Source organism: Apodemus sylvaticus, chromosome 3 (assembly GCF_947179515.1).
Source record: "Apodemus sylvaticus chromosome 3, mApoSyl1.1, whole genome shotgun sequence".
Lineage (NCBI taxonomy): Eukaryota > Metazoa > Chordata > Mammalia > Rodentia > Muridae > Apodemus > Apodemus sylvaticus.
Window position 1 is genome coordinate 130,845,708 of NC_067474.1, and position 27,146 is coordinate 130,872,853.

Sequence of the window (27,146 nt, forward strand, 5' to 3'; positions counted from 1 at the left end):
TATAAGTGACTGGGAAAGGGGTCATTCTACCAAACATTCAGTCACGCGCCCCCAAGGAGAGAGAGTTGAACCATTTTTGTAATATTTCTCAAGCCTGGCATGGTAGCTCACGCTTTTAATCCCAACAGTCGGATGGTAGAGGTGCGAGGATCTTTGTGTTCAAGGCCAGCCTGGTCTACAGAGAGAGTTCAGGACAGCCAGGGCTACACAGAGAAACCCTGTCTCAACAAAACCACCCAATAACAACAAAAAGATTTCTCCAAATGTAATAATATTCGTTGGGGACGGGGGGCGGGACAAAAACAGGAAGCCAAAGAATCACAGTAGATCGAATAAAGGCTTGAACTAGGATAGTAGCACTCGGGGTCACAAAATAGGGACTATCAGAGTACGCCTGACAATATGGTGGTAATATGTTGTGCGTTTAATCTAAAACATACGGTAAGGTAGGGTGGGAGGTGGGGCAGGGTGTGGTGGGAAGCTCTGCTTGCAGTCCCCCGGTACGGCCGGGCCGGGTTTCCCTGGACGAGTCTCTCCCTTCAGCGACTTCGCTATGGCCGGCCCTGGCCCCGGCGCGGCGCTTGAGTCCCCGCGGCAGCTCCTGGGTCGCGTGCGCTTCCTGGCGGAGGCGGCGCGGAGCCTCCGGGCCGGGCTGCCACTGCCTGCGGCGCTGGCTTTCGTGCCGCGAGAGGTGCTCTACAAGCTTTACAAGGACCCGGCGGGCCCCTCGCGCGTGCTGCTGCCTGTGTGGGAGGCAGAGGGCCTGGGGCTGCGCGTAGGTGCCGCGGGCCCTGCCCCGGGCGCAGGTTCCGGACCCCTGCGCGCCGCCCGGGACAGTATCGAGCTCCGGCGAGGCGCCTGTGTGCGCACCACCGGCGAGGAGCTGTGCAACGGCCACGGGCTCTGGGTGAAGTTGACCAAGGTGCGCCCCGGCTGGCAGGGACCCCACAAAATCTAGCCAAAGCCCTGGTTGTGCCGCCCCCTTATCCCGTAGTGAGCTGGCATTGCTTTCAGTGCTCTTTGCCCCGGGCTGGGCTGGGCGAGCAATTGAGTTGATTTCTGTTCCCACTGGCGCTTCCCTGCAGGAGCAGCTGGCTGAACACCTGAGTGACTGTAGTCTGGACGAAGGCTGGCTTCTAGTGTGTAGACCAGCGGAGGGCGGAGCCCGCCTTGTACCTATTGACACTCCCGACCACCTGCAGCGGCAGCAGCAGCTGTTTGGCGTAGACTTCCGGCCGGTGCTCAGGTTCTGCAACTCAAAGCGTTTTGGTGTCTGGCAGATGCGGAGGGTTTGGAAACACAACCAAACTCCAAACCTTGGGTTGTGTGAGAGATTTGGGTGGAGGTGGGGTAAGAACTGGCAGAGATGAGACCTGAAGGGGGATGAGGCTTCAAGAGACTTGGAGAAGGCTCCAGATCTCCAAGGTGGTGCCCTGTTGCCCATGCCTCCCCTCTCATTTACTCCACTCTGTGCCCACAGATGGGAACAGGTGGTGGACCTGACGTATTCACATCGCCTGGGGTCCAGGCCTCAGCCCGCAGAGGCATACACAGAAGCTGTACAACGCCTACTGTGAGTTGTCTGGAATGCGGTGGGAGAGGAGGGAGCAGGGCCTGAACGCATCCCAACCTAATTAGGGGTTTGGGGGCGTTTAGCTATGTACCTCCAACATGGACATATGAGTGTGACGAGGACCTGATCCACTTCTTATATGATCACCTGGGCAAAGAAGATGAGAACCTGGGCAGTGTGAAGCAGTATGTGGAGAGCATAGACGTTTCTTCCTATACGGTGGGTCCTGGGACTCCTCCTGTGCCAAGATACAGTCACATCCCTCAATGCTAGGTCCAGAACTCCCATCAACAAACTAGGGCCAAACCATAGGACCCTTGGCACCCTTCCTACCCCACACCCACCCCAACTCTGCTGTTTCTGTTCTGTGACCCAAAACACATGCCTAGTGTGACTCCACCTCTCTGCCCCTACTTTAGGAGGAGTTCAATGTTTCCTGCCTGACAGATAGCAATGCAGACACCTACTGGGAGAGCGATGGGTCCCAGTGCCAACACTGGGTACGGCTTACCATGAAGAAAGGCACAATTGTCAAGTGAGTGGGCTGTGGGCATGACAGGGTGGGTGAACCACGTGCTATGGGTGCCTAAGACTCACTCAGATCCGTACTCTGAGCCCTCAGGAAGCTGCTCCTCACAGTGGATACCACAGATGACAACTTCATGCCAAAGCGGGTCGTGGTCTATGGGGGTGAAGGGGACAACCTGAAGAAGCTGAGTGACGTGAACATTGACGAGTGAGCACGCTGTCCTGGGTGGGAAGTGGGACATGAGATGGGGCCAGCCTCAACTGGAATGGAACCCCAGGAGTTCCTGAAGGCCTGAGGCAGCTAATATCTGAACTGCTTTATACCTGTCTCCTAGGACCCTGATTGGGGATGTCTGCGTGTTAGAGGACATGACCGTGCACCTTCCAATCATTGAGATCCGAATCGTTGAGTGTCGAGGTAGGGCTCAGGGCTATGAGGAGTCCCAGGATGTGGATGAGGGCAGGCCGACAGTGTGGAGAAAAGGGAATGGACTTGGAGTTAGGATAAAGCTACAGAGATAATAAACAGTGCTGGGTATACGCCATAGAGAGGTAGCTGGGCTCATCTAGAAAAAGAACTGGCTTCAGATCCAAAGCATCCCAGCAGCATAGAGATAAAATGAATATATGTATCATGTGATAGGATCTCGGATATATATATATATTGTATCATGTGATAGAATCTCTGAAGCCTCCATAGCTAACAGTGATGAAATGCCCACTACTAGGAGCCATTGCCAAGTCTGAGGGCCAAGAAAGCAGCAGGCGCAGTAAGTGGCCATGTTCTGACTTCCTCCATCCTCAGATGATGGAATCGATGTTCGTCTTCGAGGGGTAAAGATCAAGTCATCTAGACAGCGGGAGCTAGGGCTGAACGCAGACCTGTTCCAGCCGGCCAGTCTGGTGCGATATCCACGCCTGGAAGGCACTGACCCAGAAGTGCTGTACCGCAGAGCTGTCCTTCTGCAGAGGTAGGTGTGGCCCTGGTCCTGCGGGCCTCCCTTCCTTCCCTAAGCCTTGGGAATCTGCGTGGAGAAGGCCCCAGAGTCTGGTAAAAATAAGTTATTCTGCTTCAAGGGCCAGAGCACCTCCTGAACCTCGCTCTGACCCCGTGGATTAGAGACTGGGGTCTTACATCCATGCCAAACTCTTTACCTCACCCCACTACCACAGATTCATCAAAATCCTGGACAGTGTCCTGCACCACCTAGTACCTGCATGGGACCACACCCTGGGCACCTTCAGTGAGATTAAGGTGAGTCTGGGCCTGAGGCACTTATCAGGATATTGGGCTATTTGCCTGGTTTTCATTCTTTTTCTTTTCTTTTCTTTTCTTTTCTTTTTCTTTTTCTTTTATTTATTTATTTATTTATTTATTTATTTATTTATTTTGGCTTTTTAGATTTGGTTTTTTCGAGACAGGGTTTCTCTGTGTAGCCCTGGCTGTCCTGGAGCTCATTCTGTAAACCAGAGATCCGCCTGCCTCTGCCTCCCAGAGTGCTGGGATTACAGGCGTGTGCCACCACCACCCAGCTTCTTTTTTTTTTTTAAAGATTTACTTATTTATTTTATTTATATGAGTACACTGTAGTTGTCTTCAGACACACCAGAAGAGGGCATCGGATCCCATTACAGGTGGTTGTGAGCCATCTGGTTGCTGGGAATTGAACTCAGGACCTCTGGAAGAGCAGTCAGTGCTCTTAACCGCTGAGCCATCTCTCCAGCCCGTAGTTCTTTTATTCTTTAGCAGAAATTCCGAATCCCTCTGGGACTAGACCCTTACTGGTTCTGAGAACCAAGAAGAAAGCCAGACATGAGTGACCAAAAGTTAGCGTTTGAGGGGCTAATTTCCAGACAGGCTGTGAAATATGTAATAGGAGGGGAGGAAAAGTAACGGCTTGGGCAGGGCAACTCTACAAGAGGTGCCCTTTGAACCCTCAGAGGCCCCACATGACTTAAAGAGAGCATACAGCTAGGTGCGGGTGTGACGAGAGGCTAGAAATTGGCTAACAAGAAGCACAGCCTCTTCTCAAGAGACTTGTGTAGCAGGGACTTTCTCTGGTCAGTGGAAGTCTTAGAAAGCTTGTAAGAATGTTAGATTTGTGTTGTTTTAAAGTTCCCCTTCATGGCTAATTTAAAGGAAAAACTAGAGGCAAGAACAGAACGGACTAGACTTGGACTAGAATGGAGGAGTTGGGTCCAGGCATAGAGGAAAGTCCCAGGGCCTGCACAGAAGCTGACTGCCCACTCCTTCCGCCCTGGCCACCTTTCCTCACCAGCAAGTGAAACAGTTCCTGCTGTTGTCACGCCAGCGGCCCAGCCTGGTCGCACAGTGCCTGCGCGACTCGGAGAGCAGCAAGCCCAGCTTCATGCCGCGGCTCTACATCAACCGCCGCCTCGCCATGGAGCACCGAGCCTGCCCTTCCCGGGACCCGGCCTGCAAGAACGCAGTCTTCACCCAGGTCTGCACAGATTGAGGGAGGGTCGGGAAAGGGCCCAGGGGTTGGCTCAGGAGAGGCCTGAGCAAGGTCTTTGGGCAACAATAGGGACAACTCTTTAACACAGACTCCCGATGCCTCCCACTCTTCCCACCCTCTCTTGCCCCCAGGTTTATGAGGGCCTCAAACCTTCTGACAAGTATGAGAAACCCTTGGACTACAGGTATGGCGGGAGGGCAAGGGATTGCACACCCTGCCCGGCACTTCCTTCTGTCTCACTCTGCTCCTCTTCCTGGGCCTGTTAATGTGCCTGAGCCTAGCCCTGGCATAACAGAGACCCATCATCCCAATTCACAGGTGGCCCATGCGCTATGACCAGTGGTGGGAGTGTAAATTCATTGCGGAAGGGATCATTGACCAAGGTGAGGCCTTGACACAGGTTCTGTTAGGGTGTTAGAGCCTTCTGGGACTCTGAGGTGCCCAGCTGAGGGCATTTGTGGTTTCAGGCGGTGGTTTCCGTGACAGCCTGGCAGATATGTCGGAAGAGCTGTGCCCCAGCTCCGCCGACACCCCTGTGCCTCTGCCCTTCTTTGTGCGGACAGCGAACCAGGTGATTGTCTTCCCATCCACCAAGTTTCTGCTATTTCTGCAAACCTCTCAAGAACCTGACAGAGCTAGAGGGGGCAGTGGAGGGAATTGCCTGAGGCAGCCTCTGCACCGAGGGAGAGGAACAGAGAGAAATGTCCTTTGTACATTATCAGGGATGGCGGGTGGGGGCAGTAGACTTCTCTTAAAGTTCACGGGTTTCTCTAGGTAGGAAAATAGGGTCTACTCCATGTCCTGCTAACAACTCTGTCTCTGGGGCAGGGCAATGGCACTGGTGAGGCCCGGGACATGTATGTGCCAAATCCCTCTTGCCGAGACTTTGCCAAGTATGAGTGGATTGGACAGTTGATGGGGGCTGCCCTTCGGGGTAAGGAGTTCCTGGTGAGTAACCCCCAATCGTCACCCTGTCAGCTGAGCCTAGGTCCCTCAAAAGAAGGGCCAGCAAACCGGGCCAGTTCAGTAAGAAGACAGCAGTGTTTGTCATGCAGGTCCTGGCCCTGCCTGGGTTTGTGTGGAAGCAGCTGTCTGGAGAGGAGGTGAGCTGGAGCAAAGACTTCCCAGCTGTGGACTCCGTGCTGGTGAGTAGGGCCCAGACCCGTGTTTCCTCTGCCCAGACCCACTGCTCCCCAGTTCCCGTGTTTCCTCTGCCCAGACCCACTGCTCCCCAGTTCCCGTGTTTCCTCTGCCCAGACCCACTGCTCCCCAGTTCCCGTGTTTCCTCTGCCCAGACCCACTGCTCCCCAGTTCCCGTGTTTCCTCTGCCCAGACCCACTGCTCCCCAGTTCCCGTGTTTCCTCTGCCCAGACCCACTGCTCCCCAGTTCCTGTGTTTCCTCTGCCCAGACCCACTGCTCCCCAGTTCCCGTGTTTTCTCTGCCCAGACCCACTGCTCCCCAGTTCCCGTGTTTCCTCTGCCCAGACCCACTGCTCCCCAGTTCCCGTGTTTCCTCTGCCCAGACCCACTGCTCCCCAGTTCCCGTGTTTCCTCTGCCCAGACCCACTGCTCCCCAGTTCCCGTGTTTCCTCTGCCCAGACCCACTGCTCCCCAGTTCCTGTGTTTCCTCTGCCCAGACCCACTGCTCCCTAGTTCCCGTGTTTCCTCTGCCCAGACCCACTGCTCCCCAGTTCCCGTGTTTCCTCTGCCCAGACCCACTGCTCCCCAGTTCCCGTGTTTCCTCTGCCCAGACCCACTGCTCCCCAGTTCCTGTGTTTCCTCTGCCCAGACCCACTGCTCCCCAGTTCCCGTGTTTCCTCTGCCCAGACCCACTGCTCCCCAGTTCCTGTGTTTCCTCTGCCCAGACCCACTGCTCCCCAGGACCCATGTTTCCCATTTAGTCCCATCAGCTCTCGTGGCTTGAACTGATATCTTTGTTCTGGAAACTCCTAAAATCCTTCCCTCCAGCTCACAAGTCTTTCCTTAGCCTGGGTCCACCCTTGCATTAACTCGGGATGGCCCTGTTAAGCCTGCACTCAGCAGACTCTTCGCCTTACCCCCAGGCCACACCCTCAGCTCCAGGCTCAGTGCTGCCCCATCTACCTCTGCCTACGTGCTCATCAGAGTCTTTATGTGGGTTTGGACTTGTTCTGGTGTTTGCCTTTTGTAAAACATAGTGTGTGTGTGTGTGTGTGTGTGTGTGTGTGTGTGTGTGTGTGTGTGTGTGAGAGAGAGAGAGAGAGAGAGAGAGAGAGAGAGACCTGCACATGTAGTGGTCTGCAGACAGCTCTTGGGAATTGATTATCCCCATGCAGATCCAGGGCTTTGAACTCGGCATCAGGGCTGTGGCAAGTGTTCTTATGCGCTGAGCCCTCAGACTGTCTCACCAGCCCTGGTTTTGCTTCTTGCAGCAGAGTCTCACATAGACAGGATATGTAGCTGAGGATGACCTTGAAATTCTGATCTTCATGCTCCAGCTCCTAAGTGCTGGGTGGAAATACAGACACATGAGCCAGCTCAGGGCCACTCCTAACTCCTCCCTGCTGTCCCCGTGGTTCAGGCCATCTTTCTTCTGTTCCAAACGTGTATTATAAAAGCTGGTGTCCCTGCCTCGATTCTTACCCATCTCATGCTGCCGGGGTAATTCATCTCCTCATTTAACTCCTCCAGTGCCTCTGCTCTGGGCTCAGGCAGAGTGAACACTGTGAAGGCCATTCATGACTTCTGTGTCTCAGCCATTGGACTTACACTTAGGCCCTAGCAAGACATTCTTTATGCCTTTGGATTTTTCCTCTTTATGCCTTCGATTTTTCCAAGACAGTCTGTCTCCCAACTTCCCTTGTGGCCAAGCCAGTTCTGGCTGTCATGTGGTCGAGCCAGGTACCATGTCCTGCAGGGTGCCCTCCCTAGGCCCCTGGGCTGCTGCTTTCCTGGCCCTTTCCTGGCCTCAGCACTGCCCATTGCCCATGGGAGAGACCCTCCCGGTGGAAAGCTGACAGGCATCCCTCCTCTCCCCAACCCCAGGTGAAGCTCCTGGAAGTGATGGAAGGCGTGGACAAGGAGACGTTTGAGTTCAAGTTTGGGAAGGAGCTGACCTTCACCACTGTCCTGAGTGACCAGCAGGTCGTGGAGCTGGTTCCCGGGGGCACAGGCATCGTGGTGGAATATGAGGACCGCTCTCGGTTCATCCAGCTGGTGCAGAAGGCCCGGCTAGAGGAGAGCAAGGAGCAGGTAGGGAAACGGGAGGGAGCAGCGGGCTCTTCCCTTGACAGCCAGAGGCCACTGGTCAGCGACCATATCCACCCTGATGTGACTGTGCCCCTCGTTCCTGTTGTTCAGCGAGTACAGAGATGCCCCAGGGTAGTGTCCCACTTTCCCAGGAGGCCTTTTTCCTCCTCCCTAGGTGGCAGCCATGCAGGCAGGTCTGCTGAAGGTGGTACCACAGGCCGTGCTGGACTTGCTGACCTGGCAAGAGTTGGAAAAGAAGGTGTGTGGGGACCCAGAGGTCACTGTGGATGCTCTGCGCAAGCTCAGTGAGTTCTAGGTGCTAGGGCAGTGAAGCCGAAGGGGCGGGGCTTAAGGACTAGCAGCGTGAGACCTAAAAATGAACTCCTGCCTTGGCCCCTTCAGCTCGGTTTGAAGACTTCGAACCCTCAGACACGCGAGTGCAGTACTTTTGGGAGGCTCTGAACAATTTCACCAATGGTCAGTAGAGGGCAGAGTTCTACTTGCATTGCATTGCCTTGGGCCGTGGCTTGTGGCTTGAAGAGGCGGGCGGGAACTTACAGAGCCTCCTTCATCAGTGCAAGCCTCAATTTGCTTGTCCACCCAGAGGACCGGAGCCGTTTCCTGCGCTTTGTCACTGGCCGCAGCCGCCTCCCAGCTCGGATCTACATCTACCCCGACAAACTGGGGTGGGTATGAGTACATCTCTCTCTCTTTCTTTCTCTCTCTCTCTCTCTCTCTCTCTCACACACACACACACACACACACACATACACACACACACACACACACACACACACACACGTGTCACTCCAGCTTCCTAATCCTTTGCCCTTCCCAACTCCCAGCTATGAGACCACAGACGCCCTGCCCGAGTCTTCCACCTGCTCCAGCACGCTCTTCCTCCCACACTATGCCAGGTGAGTCCTCCTAGGTTCACGCCTCAGTGTGGGAGGGCGGCTGGCAGGGAAGGGCACGCTGGGAGCCGCAGAGCTGCCCGACAGCCACCTTCCTCCCTCTGCAGTGCCAAGGTGTGCGAAGAGAAGCTCCGCTATGCGGCGTACAACTGCGTGGCCATCGACACGGACATGAGCCCCTGGGAGGAGTGAAGCCTTGCCTACCTGCGTCCTGCTGCCCTCACCCAGGCCAGCCCGGCTTGGGTCTCACCAGTGCTGCCGGTTCCGAAATGTCAGCACAGTGGGCCCTGCGCCTGTGGATGGCGCCTGCGCAGTGGGAGCCATGAGTTGGCACTGACGCTCCACTCCCCACAGACCCACGAGCCCTCCTGTGCTGGGGCTTGCTTCCCCTGGTATTTAGCCTCTGTGCGAGGGAACCTTCCACAAACCCGACACGAGCTGCCAGGCCTGAGCTACTTGAAGGGGGCCATTTAGCTCCCCAACCCCTGGACTATGCTTTAGTTTCCCCCGTTTTTCCCTTTTTTTCTAGCTTCAGCCATGGCTCAAAATGTTTAAAAATTGGTAGAATGGTACTTTGAGCAAGGAGCCAAGGACAAAGTGAGGTCATCTTCCTTAGTCACGGATCCCCAAGAAAGAAGCCCCAGTTGAGTACCCCTCCCTTGCATACTAATCTTCTTCCATAGCAGGTGTGGGGGCTTTGTTCTTCCCGTGGCATGGCACGGACATCCAGTCAATACTCGGTCTTTACCAGCAGCTAAACTGTCTTCTAGATCATATCCAGCCCAACTCCATATCTGCACCTTCGCCCCCAAGATTTCACAGTTGAGGATCCTTCTGGCCTCTCTGAAATTTCCGTGATTTCTGTTCTTATACTCTAAAATACAGCCTGGGTGTTAAACTTGCTCCAAGGGCTGTGCGTACCCTCCACCCCCTCCAGGGCCTCTGTGACACTCCTGTAGAACGTCTCACAGTGGGGAAATTGAATAAATGGATAAATTCGTTTCTTTAGAATGTGCTTTTGGAATCTCCGCTAAACTCATGGTGCTCCTAGAAAATTGCTGTGTCCTAGAAGGAGCTCTGAGGCTGCTGCCCTACTGAGAGCAGGGGATGTGTGCCTGATGGGAGGGGTGGGCTTCACAGTGACACATAGTGGGACATCTGGCGCATAGCCTGGGAATGAGAGCTCAGAGAAGAGGACAGAAGGCTGAATTTTTTGAGGTGATGGTGGTGATTCAGAGCCTGGAAGCCCACTTCCAGAAGCAGGTGACAGAATGACAGACGGCACAGGGCAGGTGAAGCCCAGGCCCTGATACACTTGGGAGCGCCTGTCTGCTCCCAGGTGCCACAAAGCTAAGGTCTAGAGGCTCTAGCCCTGTCTTACCCAAAGGACTTTGACCCTCAAGCACAATGAACCAGACAGTCTTCTTGGTGTCCTAGTGCAGTGTAAATAGTTGCCTATCAAAGCAGAGTGCCCTAAAATCTTAACTAATGTGTCCTCTTAGCTCATGCCGCCACTGAGAAAGCCTCGGCACATGGCTGTGCGCATGCCCAGACCTGTCTCTCCCAAACTCTGACACTCAGACCCACTGAGCCTCCTGGGGCAGCCTGGTCCTGCCCATGCGCTTTGGGCGGCGCAGGAGACTTACCTGAACACCCTCCCTCCCGGTAGCAGGGAGGAGGAGCCGGGCAGCAGGAGCCCCCGCAGCTGCGCACCCTCCAAGCTCTGCTTCTCTGTGCCCTTAATACCTCTTTCACACCACGTTGCCGCCTGCTTTGCATTTACTTGTTCATTTATAGGGGAGGCGGCTTGGAGCACCGATGTCAGGCACCTGCTGGAAAGCACCGAGGCTAAGTCCACATTGGCCCCAGAGCACACACTCCCCACAGGAGCTTGCTACTTCTTTCTCATTAAGTAGCAGTGTAGAGCAAATGTCTTCTTGGTGATGAATTATCATACTTCTAAGTGTGGATCCACTGAAATATTTTAGTCTCTTTTTATTAAAATTTCATTTTTAAAATTATGCACATATATGGATGTCTATGAGGTGGGGGTGTGCATGACTGTAGGCACCCAAGGAGGCCCGAAGAGGGCGTTGGATCCCCTGGAGCTGAAATTACAGGCATTTGTGAGCCACTTGATGTAGGTGCTGGGAGCTAAATCCAGGTCCTCTGGAAGAGCTATAACTGCTCTTAACTGCTGAGCCATTTCATTCTTTAATAAGCCAAGAAACATTTTACACTTTACATGTTCCATCAAATGAAACATCGCTGAGACACTTCAATCCTCACTTTGGTTTTGTTTCTGAGACATGGTCTTGCTTGTAATCTTGGCTGTCCTGGTCTAAAACTCCTTATGTAGCCCAGGCTGGCCACAAACTTGCAGCAGTACTGTATCTGCCACCAAATGCTAAGGAACCTTAATGTGAAGGGTTTCCTGCCTTTGCTTGCTCTGGGGCAACTGTGGATTGCAGATGCTTTCCTCATTAATGGAGGTAAGGTCACCCTCAGTAAGTTGCTGTGGCTACAGGTGTATGGCCTGTGACATGGAGTCAACACTCTCGTGATCAGATGTTTCCTCAAACCTGAGTGTGGTCAACATTAACTTCATTTCTCTTGCCGCCGTTTTTTTTCTCTGCTGCCCTCTCATTGTCTTGGCCAGTTTATTCTCTTCCTTACCTTGTGTGACTACACACTACCACTGAGCCACACCCACAAATGCTCTCTTAATTATCTCATTCCATATTGGTTTATTCCTAGGAGACAAGGAAGCTTATCATGGGAAATAGGGTTTTCTCTGTGTATCCCTGGCTGTCCTGGAACTCATTCTGTAGACCAGACTTGTCTCAAACCCAGAGATCCTCCTGCCTCTGCCTCTCAAGTGCAAGGAACAAAACAGCTGCGGTGCATATTTTACATCCCAAGGCAGACCAGGCCTCCAGGTTCTCCCAGCATCCCTCAGTCCCTAGCTGGCACACCCCACTCCTAACCCTGACCTTTGCAGCCCAGGGACTGGGCTGCTCTTCCCCTAGAGACTCTTCTATATATAACCCAGACATCTTGAGTTCTTCTCTCTTCTCCCTTTCTCCTCTCTCTCTCTCTCTCTCTCTCTCTCTCTCTCTCTCTCTCTCTCTCTCTCTCTCTTTCTCTCTCTCTCTCTCTTCCCCTCCGCTCTGTTGCCCTCCCCAGGATGACTCCCCTGGGGCAGTGAACTTGCCCACCCACGTGAAGTTTCCCAAACCTGCCTTTATATTAATCTGCTTGAGTTGGTTCATTTTCACTGGAGGAGAAATAACCTCTCAAACACCATCCAATATTTAAACTTATTTACAATTTAGGCTGCTAGGCCTGCTAGAATGTCAATTCTACAGAGGCTGGGTGGTAGGATTCTGTCTAAGCTCCACCCACAATTACTTGGCAACAGCCAGGTAGGCCTGGTCTACTATAAAGGGGCTGCTCACCCTCTCCTCGCTCTCTCACCTCTTACCTCTCTTATCCTCTCTCTTGCCTCCTCTTGGGCTCTCCCCCTCCCTTTCTCTCCATGTGGTCATGGCCGGCCTCTGCTTCTCTACTCTCTCCCTCTGCCTTTCTCTGCCTCTACTACCCCCTTAACTCCCCTCCCATGCCCTGAATAAACTCTATTCTATTCTATGCCGGTGTGTGTCTGGTCCCTTGGGGGAAGGGATGCCATGGCATGGGCCGGCTGAGGCACCCCCTTCCCCCACACTGCTGTGTACCACATTCTCTAAACCTTCTCTTTTTATGAGCACAACACTGGGTCCTTGCTTTGTTCAGATAGATCCCAAGAGCCTAAAGTTGTCCTAGGGAAGGAGACTGAAATGGTAATTATCCCAAGCAGGCATCATCTATAGACCCCGAGTAAATACTTGATGAGCAAAAAAATATGTTAGCATTCTCTCTAAACTCCACCCCACAGTTACCTGGCAACAGCCAGTTATGCTCCACCCCACAGTTACCTGGCAACAGTCAGGTAGGGACCCACTATAAAAAGGGATGCTCGGCCCCTCCTCCCTCTCGTTCCTTTTTGCTCTCTTGGGCTCTTGCTCCCTTGCTCTCCTCTTCCCTCCTCTTCTCTCCATTCCCTCCCCACCTCCATGTGCTCATGGCTGGTCTCTACCTCTCCACTCTCTCCCTCTCTCTGTCTCTTTCTGCCTCTACCACCCCCTTAACTCCCCTCCCCATGCCCTGAATAAACTCTTTTCTATACTATACCGTTATGTGGCTGGTCCCTGGGGGGGGGGGGAAGGGATACCTTGGCATGGGCCCACCAAGGCACCCCTCCCCCATACCTCACCACACCTCCATAGAACAGTCCCCCACACTCTTTATCTTTTTTATAAACTCATCGATATGACCTCAAAATTGTGTTTTCCAATCTTAAAAGGGGGGGAAATCAACAGTCTGAAAAGTTGTTTATAATAGAAGTGGGGAACCACCAAATTAATCAAATTACTTCTTTAAAATCTGACCCATTAACTTAGAATACCAATGTCCACACTGACCTTCAAAGCCACCAATAGTGGGAATTCTTTGTGCTTGAAGTCCTAGTTAATGAGGTTCCTGCCAAGCATTTATAGTAAATACAGCAGCAGCTGCTGCTCTCTGACCACCCTGCCTTGGGCAAGCACCAGGCTGATGTGCAAGAACTAAGTTGGAGTTGCTGTAGTTCCTGCAGTAAGTGGCCAAAGTCATTTCTTTTCTCATTTCTTTCTTTCACTCAGTGCTCTAAAAATAACTATTCCTCACCACACTGACAAGCCCACAGCCAGACGGAATATTATGAGGTGGCCAGCAAATTCCCAAAGAGAGTTCTCTAGCAGACTGTGGGAAGAATATTTGTGAGCCAAGGTCCAACTTTTGAAAGGTTTCTTTTGTGTCTCACATTGCAGGGGTTTGCCTTCAGAGCCTACCCCATCCCACACGGTATGACACACACACAAACACTTTGGGGTAACTCACCCACACATATCCTATCAACTGGCTGTGAAGGAGTGTCCCTGTGTTTTCAGTTAGTCAGTCCTTGCTGTGCAGACAGCACCAGGTTTTTGTTGCTTCCTCACCTGCCCAAAAAGATGAGTCTCTGAGAGTATCATGTTCAAAAGCAAGCTGCCCACTGGGGTGCTCACAGTAGCCCTCAGTCTGGCGGGAGGCATGGACAAGGGGGGTCCTGCTGCTGATTACAGTGACTAAGCTGTGATACCTCTCCCATTATGCTAAGAGCGTTTCTGTGTGCTGGAGACTGATGCTGGGTGGAGGCAGAGGGATTTAGCAGAACAGGAGCAGGGTGGAGGGGTGGAACAGAGAGTCACAGGCACATGGAGACGCACAGTAGCGGGGAAGTGGGCTTGAGTCTAGATGGGCAGCTGAGCCTCCTTGTCTTTATTATTAAACCCCAAGCGGGACCCTCAAGAGCCCCCACAACTCTCTCTCTCTCTCTCTCTCTCCCCCCCCCCCCACCTTGGGAATGAAATGAACAGAAAACCATAAGGAACTACTCCTTTTTGGTTGGTTGGTTCTTGAAGACAGGATTTCTTTGTTAACAGCCTGACTGTCCTGGAACTCTCTTTGTTGACTAGGCTGGCCTTGAACTCAGAGATCCATCTGTCTCGGCCTCCCGAGTGCTGGGATTAAAGATGTGTGCCTCACCTCCACACCTGGCAAAACAACTCATTTCTAATTTGCCTTTACAAAGTACCTCCTGTATACGGGATATATACTAATATGCATGAAGTTATTCAGAGGAGAATAACATGAACTAACTTAGAAGGAAAGTTGAGACGAGGTATCAGTGGCCTGGGCTTTTGGTCTAGTTTTCCTATCGCCAAATGGGATATTGAAGGAAAATTCCAACTAATTAAATCTACTTCACTTAGCACATCTTGGGTCCTGGGAAGAATGGAAGAAATAAAATATAGCCCTTATCCTGTGCGATAAAGAGACAAGAAGAGAAGCCAGGCGGTGGTGGCGCACACACCTGTAATCCCAGCACTTGGGAGGCAGAGGCAGGCAGATTTCTGAGTTCGAGGCCAGCCTGGTCTAAGAGTGAGTTCCAGGACAGCCAGGGCTATACAGAGAAACCCTGTCTCAAAAAAACCAAAGAGAGAGAGAGAGAGAGAGAGAGAGAGAGAGAGAGAGAGGAAGAGAAGAGGCCTGGAGAGAGAGAGACAGACAGACAGACAGACAGACAGACATGAAGAGCCTTGGAGAGATGGCCTAGCAAGTTAAGAGTACCAGCTGCTTTTCCAGAGGACTTAGGTTCAATTCCAGCGCCCACAGGACGGCTTACAATGAACTGTAACTCCAGTTTCAGGAGACCCAATGCTCTCTTCTGACCTCTGTGGATACCAGGCACACATGTAGGCAAAACACTAATTTTTTTTTTTTTTTTTTTTTTTTGGTTTTTTGGATTTGGTTTTTTTCGAGACAGGGTTTTTCTGTGTAGCCCTGGCTGTCCTGGAACTCACTCTGTAGACCAGACTGGCCTTGAACTCAGAAATCCACCTGCCTCTGCCTCCCAGAGTGCTGGGATTACAGGCGTGCACCAGCACTGCCCAGCGGCAAAACACTCATATGTATAGAACTGAAAGTTTTTATGGATGTGGGAGTTTTGTTTTGTTTTGTTTTTTGAGATAGTTTCTCCATGTAGCCTTGGCTGGTCTGGAAACTCTCATGTGCAACATCCTGACCACAGTTTCCCCTGCCTCTTCTCCTCCCAATCTGTCCCCTCCCCCTCCCCTCTTCCCCTAAACTAGATCCTCCTCTTCTCTTTAAAAAAAAAAAAAAAAAAAAGCTGGGCGGTGGTGTAATCCCAGCACTCTGGGAGGCAGAGGCAGGCGGATTTCTGAGTTCGAGGCCAGCCTGGTCTACAGAGTGAGTTCCAGGACAGCCAGGGCTACACAGAGAAACCCTGTCTTGGAAAAAAAAAAAAAAAAAAAAAGAACCAGTGTCCCAAGGATCTCAATGGGGCACAGCATAACAAGCTACAACAAGACTAGGTACAAACCCCTCGTATCACAGCTAGACAAGGAGGTGACCCAATGAGACGAAAAGACTTCAAGAGCCAGAGACCTCCACTCCCACAGTTAGGGGTGCCACAGAACGCCAAGCTCACAACCATAGCACAGGTGCAGAAGACCCAGCTCAGACCCATGCAGGCTCCAGGACACCACTTCAGTCTTTGGAGCCCCCATGAGCCCTGTGACTCTGTGGGCTGAGTTCTTGTGGTGTCCTTGAGCCCTCTGGCTCCTGCGATTCTTCCTCTCCCTCTTCCATGGGGTTCCCCCAAATTAAAAAAAAAATTAAATATTTTAAATGTTAATTTCATTAAATCTTGGCCCTGAGCACATATCTTTTTTATTTAGCATGTAGTGAGATTGCATGCATGTGTATGACTTCTGTGCATACAAAAGAAACAGGACAGTTAGCTCCAAGAAAAGCACTTTCATGCAGCTGAAATGACTATTTCTCTCCTACGGAATATTACATTTACTTGAAATGAAAGTATGACTAACAATTTACAAAAATAAAGCCAGTCACTTCCAGAAAAGCCAGTCACTAATATTTATTGTCAATGATGATATTTGAGCTTTTGAGAGAAAGAATTTCAAAAAGCTTGCATCTCTCTGAAGTGGGAACTTCTGGTTTCTTTGGAAAGTCAGTTACATCAAAGGATGTTTTCCTGAAGCAGACACAGGTGAGAGGATGTTTTGCTAAAGCAAATACGTGGAAGGGTGCCTGATGTTCAGAAGGACCCAACAGATGGTGGGCGACACTGGGTGGTACTGGGGTACCTTACCATTCCTAATGGTCATCATTTGTAGTGACTTCATAGAAAGAAACACACCACAAAACTTCTGATGGTGTTCTAGGGCTTCTTGCCACTTCTGTGGACTTGGGCCGATTGGCAGAGTGAAGTCATCTGATTCACTGGAGTCTTGCTAAGACAGACTCATGTGGTGTTTTGCTAAGGAAAGAATGGTGGATTGTCCTTCCACCAGTGATGTTTGGAGGGAGTATAAATAGGACTCAGGGGACTGGAGAGATGGCTCAGTGGTTAAGAGCACTGACTGTTCTTCTGAAGGGCCTGAGTTCAATTCCCAGCAACCACATGATGGCACACAATCATCTGTAATGAAATCTGATGTCCTTTTCTTATGTGTCTGAAGACAGCTACAGTAAGTAAGTGTACTTACATATAATAAATAAATAAATCTTCAAAAAAATATAAAATAGCTGGGCGGTGGTGGCGCATGCCTGTAATCCCAGCACTCTGGGAGGCAGAGGGAGGCAAATTTCTGAGTTTGAGGCCAGCCTGGTCTACAGAGTGAGTTCCAGGACAGCCAGGGCTATACAGAGAAACCCTGTCTCGAAAAAAACAAATCCAAAAAACCAAAATAAAATAAAATAAATAGGATTCATGGACAGTGGTGGGGGCTTGTTTGTAAAGCCAACTTTGCGACGCTTCTCGGTCTCTTGTCTTCCTTCATCTTTGACTTCACTAATCTTCACTTCGTTGAGAGAAGCATGGTAGAGAACTTCTCCTGAGGTCCCTACAGGTCCTGGTGGGTCCCGCTGACATGTGTCGACTCATCCTGCTAGGTCGTGCCATTGCTGCTGCTATCCTGACTTTACTGTCCTTCTGGTGTATTCATGAAGTGTCTGCTCCTGTGAAGTGAACTGCTGATTTCCTGACAATGCAGATTGGATTTGCTCCAAAGAACAATTTCTAAACAGGTCCACTTCCCCCCTTATCCTAATAACCTTTCTTTCCAACTCCCTCTGGTGAGCAGTGTGCTATAAGGGAGGTTAAAGCATTTTAGAACCATTATTAAAAGCAGGGTTTGAAAAACCAAAGATAACATCTCTCTTTGTAAACTTGCTTTCCGATATTTAAGAACCTTTCCAATCAGATGGTTGCTAATATTAACACACGTGATTTTTATTTTATTTATTTATTTATTTATTTATTTATTTATTTATTTTTTTTTTGTTTTTTCAAGACAGGGTTTCTCTGTATAGCCCTGGCTGTCTTGAAGACCTGGTCACTCTGTAGACCAGGCTGGCCTCGAACTCAGAAATCCACCTGCCTCTGCCTCCCAGAGTGCTGGGATTACAGGCGTATGCCACCACCGCCAGACCCACAGGTGATTTTCAAATGCTGTAACAATAAGTAGCTCTGGGAGGACCTGCACTATTCAGGGAACTAATATTTTACAAACTGTCAGTATATCAAATTGGAAAACACGTGAGTAAATGTCCACCCGAAGTACAAGTTTTCAGAGGTCTGGTGACAGAAGTCTGTAATTCCAGCGAGGCAGCAGAAGGGTCACAAGCTGTACACCACCCTGGGCAATTTAGAGTCTGTTTCAAAGTAAGAAGGATTGTCAGCATTCACAGATAGGTAGGTAGGTAGGTAGGTAGGTAGATGATAGATAGACAGACAGACAGACAGAGATGCAATGAAGGCTGAGGCAAGATGGCTCACTGCCAGTCTGGAGACCTGAACTTGACCCTGGATCCCCATGGAAGGTGAGAACCCTGACTCCACTACTTGTCCTCTGGCTTCTTCCACACAAGTGCCATGGTGAGCACATCACCTAATAAACAGTAAAAATTTTTAAAAGATTAAAAAACATAAAGAGGGCTTAGAATGTAGTTTAGTGATGGAGCCCTGTCCTACCTTCAAACTCCAATACCACAAAAAAAATGACAACACCCTCCCCAGAAAGCATAACTATTGTAATGAAATAGATATAAAATATTAACTGATATAACTTTGGAACCAGCATGCAATTAACCTTTCAAAAGCTACCATTTATATAAAGTAAGAATCCCTACAGTTATGTGAAGCGGTTAAATTCTCTCAGCATTTTCAATTATGTGTCTATATGAGGTCATACTTTCACTATATAATTCATATAATTCAACCAAAACCACAGGTCAGGGACAGCAGAGTTGGCTCAGCAGTTAAGAGCACTTGTTGCTCTTGCAGAGGACTGGGGTTTTGATTTCCACCCAGCAGCTCACAGATGCCGGCAACTCCAATGAGAAGGAGCCCGACCTCCTCTTCTGACCTCTACGGTGCTAGAGATGTGGGCAATGCACATATACACATTCAAGCAAAAACATTCATGCACAAAAAACAACAAATATATCTCCAAAAATTTTAAATATTAAAAATTTTTAAAACACCATACACCACACTTGAAGGGAAAATTCAGTTGTTTTTCTGGAACCTAAACATTAGAGAGATTAGGGGAAAGGTCTTATTTTATTTTATTTTATTTTATTTTGGTTTTTTCGAGACAGGATTCCTTTGTGTAGCACTGCAGTGGTGGAGACAGGAGGACTTCAAGTTTGAGGCCAGCCTGCGCTACATTGTGAGGCCTTGTCTCAGAAAAAGAACTGGTCTGCTCAGCCACAATCTGTGCTTAGCATAGGCAAGGCTCTGAGCTTGCTACTTAGTGCTGAAAATAAGTTATTTCATAATGTTTTATTTTATTTTTTCCTTTAAGATGAATTAACAGTCCAGGCAGTGGTGGCGCATGCCTTTAATCCCAGCACTTGGAAGGCAGAGGCAGGTGGATTTCTGAGTTCGAGGCCAGCCTGGTCTACAGAGAAATTCCCTAAAAATTCACTAGTTTAAACATGAACACTTAATATGGATGCTATGAATCCACGAGATGACTGTTCCAAAGCACAGTAACAATCAATCAATAAATGTAATTCAAAAAAATAATAATGAAATGGGTAATGTAATCCCAGCACTGGAGTGGAGAAAGGACAGTTAGTTCAAGGATAGCCTCGGCCACATACTGAGCTCAAGGTTAGCCAAGGTGCATAGCAAGATCCTCTCTTCCCAGATCAGTGCCCACAAAGCCGGTTCTTATCAAGGCCACCAAAGCTCAGTGACAGAATCTGCCAAAAATGAAACAAAAAACAAAACAAAAAAGCATGTTGTAGGGACCAGCAAGATGGCTTAGTGGGTGAAGGCGCCTGCTGCTGAGCCTGGTGACCTGCATTTGCTGGAAGGAGAGCACAGACTCCCTCAGCACGGACTCCCTCAGCTCTTCTCAGCGATTCTCTGACCCCTACACAAGCCGCAGGGCTTAAGCACGAGCACCCACCCACAAGAAAGGATTTCTTAGAGTGTTGTATTTCCCAAGAGTTCTTCACCTTCCTGAGAAAGGAATGAATAGTTAGATTTTAGACCTCCTGTGGCCAAATCAACCCCCCTGCGCTCCCGTCACCAACGTGCTGTGTTACACTTGAGTTTAAGTGAATGATAACTCATCACCAGCACCCTAACGAATGAGCCGCAGCGATGCTCTGTGCAGATGTCAGCATCAGGTTTCTTTTGTTTTGTTTTGTTTTTTTTAAGCAAGCTCTCAGCTGAGCTCTTTTTTGTTTGGTTGGTTGTGTTTCAAAGTGTTTATTATTTTTAATTTTTTCTGTAGCCCTGGCTGTCCTGGAACTCTCTGTAGACCAGGCTGGCCTCGAACTCAGAGATCTGCCCGCCTCTGTCTCCGAAGTGCTGGGATTAAAGGTGTGTGCCAACACCAGCAGGATCTTTGCACTTGCTGTCTAGTCAGCTTGGAAGGCTCAACCTGCCTCACTCTCTTCAAACCATTAAGTGCTATCAGAGATGAATGTATTTTTTGAATAGCCAAAGTTGCTGACACAAAGGCCACATCAGGCATCTTGCACATTAGAAGCCTAGCCAACCGCTGACCTGCAAAGGAATTTGGTAGGTGTCTTGTTTTGTGTTGGTGCAGACCTTTAATCCCAGCTCTCTGGAGGCAGAGGCAAAGGGAATCTCAGCAGGTGGGTTTCTGTGAGTTCGAGGCCAGCCTGGTCTACAGAGTGAGTTCCGGGACAGCCAAGAAAACACAGAGAACCCCTGTCTTGAAAAGTCAAAAAGCAAAACAAAAAGTACTGATAACCAAAATTTGCAGCGCCTTGAGACTGGGACTTAGAATGGCAACTCCCAAACGGAAGAGATTGCAGGGGACACTGAGCGAGTACTGGGAAGCTCCAAACCACAGCTAGGAGCGTCTTTGCTCTCTGCCATCTATTACTCGGCACTCGTTCCTCCTTCCTGAGTCGGCGCGGTCACATCGAACCGCTCGGCCACCGCGCGCCTGCGCCATTGCCTGTCAGCCAGAGGCGGCGTGGGGAGCGCTGGGAGCGGCTGCGGCGTGCCGGGAGCTGAGGTAAAGCCGGGGCTAGTGCGATGCCAGGCGGTGCACGAGCTAGCTGAGCGGGGGTGAGCGGCGCGCGGGTGCTGGAGAGCCCAGTTCCTGTGAGGGAGGCCAGCTCGCCGAGCAGGATCCGAGTGGGCAGACGGGGTACTGCGCTCCCGAAATCGCCAGAGCTAGTCCCTGCCGGCCCCGGCCGTAGAGCCATGTGTCCCAACTGGGGGGACTGGAGAGTCCAAGCCAACCACCTTGTGCAACAGATGGAAAAACTGAGTTTCGGGGAGGGACAATTCTGCCCGAAGTCACACCAAGTGAGCACTGGACTCCCTTGGTGCCTTGCTGACATGGTTTCCACAGTATTTATTCATCCCACATTTATTTGGGCTCAAGGCAGGGACTAAGTGGGATACAGTAAGGCCCTTGCCTTTAGACAGCGCTCAAAGGTTTGGCAAACCAATTACAATGCAGTGGCCGATCTTACCATTTAGCACTGGAGACGACAACTGTGAGGAAGGCATGACTGAGACTCTGTAAACGCCTCCTGTAAAACTTGGAGGCTGGTGAAACTAATCATCTTGGTATGGGGAGTCACGACGGTAAAGTTGAGACTTTTGAGTCTGCTTAGGTATGATTGGTAGGTGCATAAGTATTCTTGTTTCTTGGGTTGCATCTTTTTCCCCCCCTTAATCCAGAGATTGAGAACAGGAATGGGTTTAAATGTCCTTTTGTACACATTTGAGTGTAACACTAATGTGGGGCAGCTGTGAGGTCACGAATGCGCATTCCACACACAGTCCCCGACTTCAAGGAACTCACTCTTAATAGGCATTTAAATGAATGCCTGCAGTGACGCCTATAAAGGCTGACACAGTCTGTACAAAGTATGGTAGAAGCAACTAGTGAAGAAGTCTCATCACTGGTGTGTGAAGAGTTAGTTGTAGCTTCATGCTGGGCAAGATGATTTTTTTAGCAGAGTCTTTTTTAAGACTTTTGCTAGTTGGTTACTTGGCCCAGGAGAAAACCAAACTAAAGCAGGAGTAGCAGTAGACCTGCAGTTCCAGCTACTAAGGTGGTAAGATGGGGAATCACTTGAGCCCAGGAGGTTAATGCACATTTTATAATCAGGTATTGGCACTAGATTCCCAAGCATCTTCTAGAAGAGTGGAACCACCAGGCTGCATGTACTGAACTGTAGTGGGGTCACAACTAGGAAAGGCCATCACATTAGCTATGACAGCACAGTAATACCTATCCACTTTAAAAGGACCTACAGGGGCTGGAGAGATGCCTCGGTGGTTAAAAGCACTGGATGTCCTTCCAAAGGACCCAGGTTCAATTCTCAGCATCTACATGGTGGCTCACAACCATCTATAACTCCACTTGCAGGGGATCTGACTCCATATATGCACTCAAAACACACACATAAAATAAATAATTTTTTTTACAGAAAATATATAGACTCAAAGTTATAGAACAGTATAGTTCAATTGGTATAGTGGGTTTTCCATGATCTAGCATCTGTCCAATAATATGAAACATGTATATAGTGCTTGTGATAAGATGAACATTACTTTGCATTTTTTTATGTAGAATTACTTTTTTATTCCTGTGTAGGGGATATAACCTAGGGCCTCATGCATACTAGACAAGTGAGCTCTCATTTAATCCCAACAGCTTTGTGAATGTGTGGCTGTGTATATTTCTAAATACATAACTACAACTGCTCTGTCAGTATAATGTTGATCGTATGTGTATTTTTCCAGGGCTGGTCATTTGGTATTGGACCAAATTGACCAATTGATGGTCACTATTTCACTGGCTCTTAGCATTTCTTAGTTGCCTACAGTTTCTTGCTTAGGGTTGAGTCCTTGTAAGCATCCCCTCTCAGACATTAATGTGTCTATTGGTGTCATCCTTGTTCAGGTCTTGTTTAGGGAGCCTGTTGGTGACACTTCATGGTTGTATAGTCTCAGGCATATCTAGGAGACAATCCCACAGCAAACATCCTGTCCCTCTGTCTTTCTTATCATCACTGAGCCTTGGCTGCAGAACTTTCTTACAGGTATTATCTAGGATCAGGCTCCACAACTCTTTGTTTTGATCAGTTGTGGTCTTCTGTAATGGTCTGAATCTTTTGCAAAGGGATATTTCCTTTATGAGAGATGGGAACTACAGTTGTCCAGCTCGCCCTAAAGAAGCTTGTGTTTTTGAGACAGTGTCTCCTGTGTAGTTGTGGCTATGCTGGAATTAGCTCTGGTGACCAGGCTGACTCATGGGGGATTGGCCTGCCTCTGCCTCCCAAGTGCTGGGATTAAATATGCCGCCACTACTGGGACTTGAATTTGTCCATTCTTAACTATAAACAGCTCAAGGGCGAGGACCAGATGTTTTTAATTTATATTACTAGAACTCATGTTGGCTAGAGAAGGTGAGAAAGATGATGTTTACTAGTTAGGGAGTGCTTCTTACTCTGGTAACTAAAAGAAGTGATGCATCTGGTATAGGTGGGAAGTACTCCTGTAAATAGAGACAAATAATACTGTGTATCATTTGATTTAAGTTACTCTTTTCTCTTCCTATGCTTGCAGCTTTATAAAAATGGAGTTTCAAGCTGTAGTTATGGCTGTTGGTGGGGGATCTCGGATGACAGACTTGACTTCCAGCATTCCCAAGCCTCTGCTTCCAGTTGGAAATAAACCTTTAATTTGGTACCCACTGAACCTGCTAGAGCGTGTTGGATTTGAAGGTGAGCTGTAGCCATGATAGATGCATTCATAAACGTTTAGTGTGTTTGATCCCAATAGTTTGTCAGCAGTATGAGAGAGAGGGTGGACAAGGGCTTAAAGCTTGCTAGAGACTGGATGTTGGGCAGGGCCTGCCTAAGAGGAACTCTTTTTTTTTTTCTTCTCTCCCCCTCCCCCATCCCCCAGACAGGGTTTCTCTGTATAGTCCTGGAGCTCACTCTGTAGACCAGGCTGGCCTCGAACTCAGAAATCCACCTGCCTCTGCCTCCCAAGTGCTGGAATTACAGGCGTGTACAACCACCACCAGGCTGCAGCCAGGGCATGTCTGGGAAGGCAAGCTTATTGGCTAAGCCCTCTGGGCTTCTAGGTACATCTTTAGCGTGGAGAACTCTGCTTTGGGCCCGGGTGACAAGTTGCTTTTATGTGAGGAGCATAGCACGTGTTCCAGGAGTCTGGCAGGGAGCAGGGAGTCACACACTCAGGTGTGTGCCCGCCAAGTCTCCAGGTCTCAACCTGCTCTACCTTACCAAGCTTCCTGGCATGGTTTTATATTCCACAACTGGACTCTTTTTTTTTTTTTTAAGATTTATTTATTATTACATGTAAGTACACTATAGCTGTCTTCAGACCCTCGAGAAGAGGGTATCAAATCTCATTACAGATGGTTGTGAGCCACCCATGTGGTTGCTGGGATTTGAACTCAGGACCTTTGGAAGAACAGTCGATGCTCTTAACTGCTGAGCCATCTCTCCAGCCCCCACAACTGGACTTGTAAGTTAGGGACCTAGGAATACCCTTTTGCTATATGGGGGAAAATGAGACGTAGCACTAATAAACATTGCTGTGAACAAAGAATGAGTTCAGCTTTGGTAATGTCGAGTTTGAGGTATCATTAACTAGAGTAAATCAGAATGCAGCAAATCAGGGTGCGGATTCGAGGGTCCAGACTGCTGCAAGAGGTTTTTTTAGTTTTACTTTATTTTATGAGAATGAATGTTTTGCCTGCATATATGTATATGTACCAAGCGCATACCTGGTGCCCACAGAGGTCAGAAGAGGGTGTCAGATCCCTTGGAACTGAAATTATGGATGGCTGTGAGCTGCCATGCTGGGACTTGAACCCCAGTCTTCTGTAAGAGAAACAAGTGCTCTAAACCACTAAGCCGTCTCTTCAGCTAAATCCTTAAAAGAAAAAGATCTTTCTTTTTTATATAAAATTTTATTACATTTTAATTGATTTGTGAGGGTAGCATAGGCATGGGTGTGCAAATGTAGGTCAGAGCCAGGCGGTGGTGGTACACTCCTGTAATCCCAGCACTCTGGGAGGCAGAGGCAGGCGGATTTCTGAGGTCGAGGCCAGCCTGGTCTACAGAGTGAGCTCCAGGACAGCCAGGGCTACACAGAGAAACCCTGTCTGGGGGGAAAAAGCAAAAAAACAAAAAAAAACAAATGCAAATGTAGGTCAGAGAACAACCTTCAGGAATTGCTTCTCTCCTTACAGCGTGTGGGTCTTTTTTTTTTTTTTTTTTTTTTTTGAATTTGGTTTTTTCGAGACAGGGTTTCTCTGTGTAGCTCTGGCTGTCCTGGAACTCACTCTGTAGACCAGGCTGGCCTCGAACTCAGAAATCCGCCTGCCTCTGCCTCCCAGAGTGCTGGGATTACAGGCGTGCGCCACCACCGCCCGACTGTGTGGGTCCTTTTTAAGTAGCTTATTTTTGACCTGTGGTTGTGTAAACTTGTAATCTTACCTACTCAGGAGGCTGAGGTAGGAGGATCCAGAGTTCAATGCCATCCTGGAAAACCAAAAGGAACTTTATGTCTAGAAGAATAGTAAGGTGTCTTCCTTTCCCTCAGCAACTTTATGGATTTGTAACTCTCCTCTGCTTACTCTTGTATGATCGTAGTTCACATTCAGCAGTAGCGTTTTGTTGTATGTGTAATACCTACTATGCATATAATTTTTTCTTACTGAGACTCACTCAGAATTTGTGGGGTGCTCCTAAATATAGAATTTTTATTAATTAATTAGCTAATTTTTTGAAAAAATAGTGTATAAGAATATTTTGCCTGCATGTCTGTAAGTGCAGTATGTTCATGCCTGTTGCTTTCAGAGGCGAGAGTAGTCCCGATCTTCACACATACACAAGCATGCTCACGCGAGTGCACACACATCCTTTTTTTAATGTAATGATAAGGATGGAGGACAGGTTTGGAAGGGGTTGGCGGTAAGTATCAAAATATACGCATACACAGAATTCTCAAAATTAATAAAATAATTACATTTGAAACAGTGTTCTCTTCAGCAGCACATCACTAAAATAGGGGTGATACAGAGAAGATTAGCGTGGCCCCCACACAGGATAGCACATAGATTTGGGAAGCGTTCTATTTTTTCTCCTCCTTTCTGCCTTCCAGCACCCCTGAATGAAGGGGTTTTCTAATTCAAATATCTTGTGAATTTGTTAATGTGTTTCTGTGAAGCCCAGACCTTGGACGTGGGAGGTAAAGGAACATTCAGTTGTTCAGGGCGCTCCCTCTCAAGCCATCCCTGCCTGTTTTCCTGTAACTCAGGGTAGATTTTGGTCTCTCTTGTTCTGCACAGGAGAGGAAAGGAGGGATCCTGAAGAGATGGGGCAGATGGCCCCCAGCCCAACTGGCTAGGCTTTTAGGAGTCATTTTCTTTCTTCCCCTTCTGGTACATTTAAAGTTTGCCAGCTGTGAGGTGGTGCCAGTCCTGGACAGGTACCACTGTGTCACAGAACACTCAGAGGATCTGAAGATGAAATTTACTGTTGCTTACTGCCAGGCTTTTATTTAAACACACACACACATAGACACACATACACACACACACACACACACACACACAATGAAAAAAGGCTCAGTCATATTAGCATTTATTATTTTTGATTCTATCCTCTGTCCTTGAACTTGATGTGTAGACAAGGATGGCCTTGTTCCTGATCCTTCTGCCCCTGTGGAGTGCTAGATTACAAGCGTGTGCACCACAACAGAGCCCATCTGACCAAAAGATGGAAATTGTCTCAGGGAATGATTTTCTGTTTTATCCTGTAGAAGTCATCGTGGTGACAACCAAAGATGTCCAAAAGGCTCTCTGTGCAGAATTCAAGATGAAAATGAAGCTAGATATTGTATGCATTCCTGATGAGGCAGACATGGGGACTGCAGATTCCCTACGACACATTTATCCAAAACTTAAGGTAAACATATTTCTTGACTTACTTTTTTTTTTATTCGATATAATTTTTTATTTACGTTGACTTTTATTGAAGATAAATAATATCTTTTTTGACAGGGCTTTGTATTTTACAAAAAACTTTTGTTTTTAGACAAGGTCTAACCATGTAGCATGGCTAGCCTAGGATTTGCAGCGTAGATCTGGTTGGCCAAAAACTCAGAGATCTGCCTGACTCTGTTTCTTGTTTTTTGTTTTTGTTTTTGTGAGA

At 48.9% G+C, this 27,146-nt stretch overlaps 2 protein-coding genes and 1 non-coding gene across 6 annotated transcripts in view; all 3 read left to right on the forward strand.

Annotated features, from left to right (window-relative positions):
* The first annotated feature begins 472 nt into the window (after nucleotides 1–472).
* On the forward strand, nucleotides 473–9,731 carry Hectd3 (HECT domain E3 ubiquitin protein ligase 3). Of its 4 annotated transcripts, none has more exons than XM_052177102.1 (21): nucleotides 473–922; nucleotides 1,086–1,246; nucleotides 1,481–1,573; nucleotides 1,657–1,792; nucleotides 1,993–2,108; nucleotides 2,196–2,309; nucleotides 2,437–2,519; nucleotides 2,907–3,072; nucleotides 3,275–3,356; nucleotides 4,381–4,563; nucleotides 4,710–4,762; nucleotides 4,897–4,961; nucleotides 5,046–5,149; nucleotides 5,407–5,526; nucleotides 5,634–5,723; nucleotides 7,603–7,809; nucleotides 7,982–8,111; nucleotides 8,209–8,283; nucleotides 8,382–8,492; nucleotides 8,652–8,723; nucleotides 8,828–9,731. In XM_052177102.1, exons 1-21 carry the CDS (start codon nucleotides 554–556, stop codon nucleotides 8,893–8,895), a joined length of 2,598 nt encoding a protein of 865 aa, XP_052033062.1. In that variant the 5' UTR covers nucleotides 473–553; the 3' UTR covers nucleotides 8,896–9,731. The 4 variants fall into 4 exon arrangements, with proteins under 4 accessions (XP_052033062.1, XP_052033063.1, XP_052033064.1 ...); XM_052177103.1 differs by having other exon boundaries at nucleotides 8,411–8,492; XM_052177104.1 differs by lacking the exons at nucleotides 8,652–8,723; nucleotides 8,828–9,731 and having other exon boundaries at nucleotides 7,982–8,065; nucleotides 8,411–8,492.
* Nucleotides 9,732–20,870: 11,139 nt separating this feature from the next.
* Nucleotides 20,871–27,146, forward strand: part of Eif2b3 (eukaryotic translation initiation factor 2B subunit gamma) — a 60,912-nt gene continuing 54,636 nt past the window's right edge. Inside the window, exons 1-3 of the mRNA XM_052177106.1 lie at nucleotides 20,871–20,950; nucleotides 23,524–23,681; nucleotides 26,755–26,900. Of these exons, the coding sequence (XP_052033066.1) occupies nucleotides 23,534–23,681; nucleotides 26,755–26,900 (294 nt within the window). The 5' untranslated portion in view covers nucleotides 20,871–20,950; nucleotides 23,524–23,533. The remainder of the gene's footprint in view (nucleotides 20,951–23,523; nucleotides 23,682–26,754; nucleotides 26,901–27,146) is intronic.
* Nucleotides 25,971–26,074, forward strand: LOC127681854 (U6 spliceosomal RNA). The gene has a single exon (XR_007977208.1). It is a non-coding gene; the product is annotated as a U6 spliceosomal RNA (small nuclear RNA).

Bases quoted from the DNA above. Each gene is read 5' to 3' on its own strand.
- Hectd3 (XM_052177102.1), top strand. From the start codon at position 554: ATGGCCGGCCCTGGCCCCGGCGCGGCGCTTGAGTCCCCGCGGCAGCTC. The intron at 1,793-1,992 runs GTGGGTCCTGGG...CCCCTACTTTAG, and splicing joins TAGACGTTTCTTCCTATACG to GAGGAGTTCAATGTTTCCTG. The intron at 2,109-2,195 runs GTGAGTGGGCTG...CTGAGCCCTCAG, and splicing joins AAGAAAGGCACAATTGTCAA to GAAGCTGCTCCTCACAGTGG.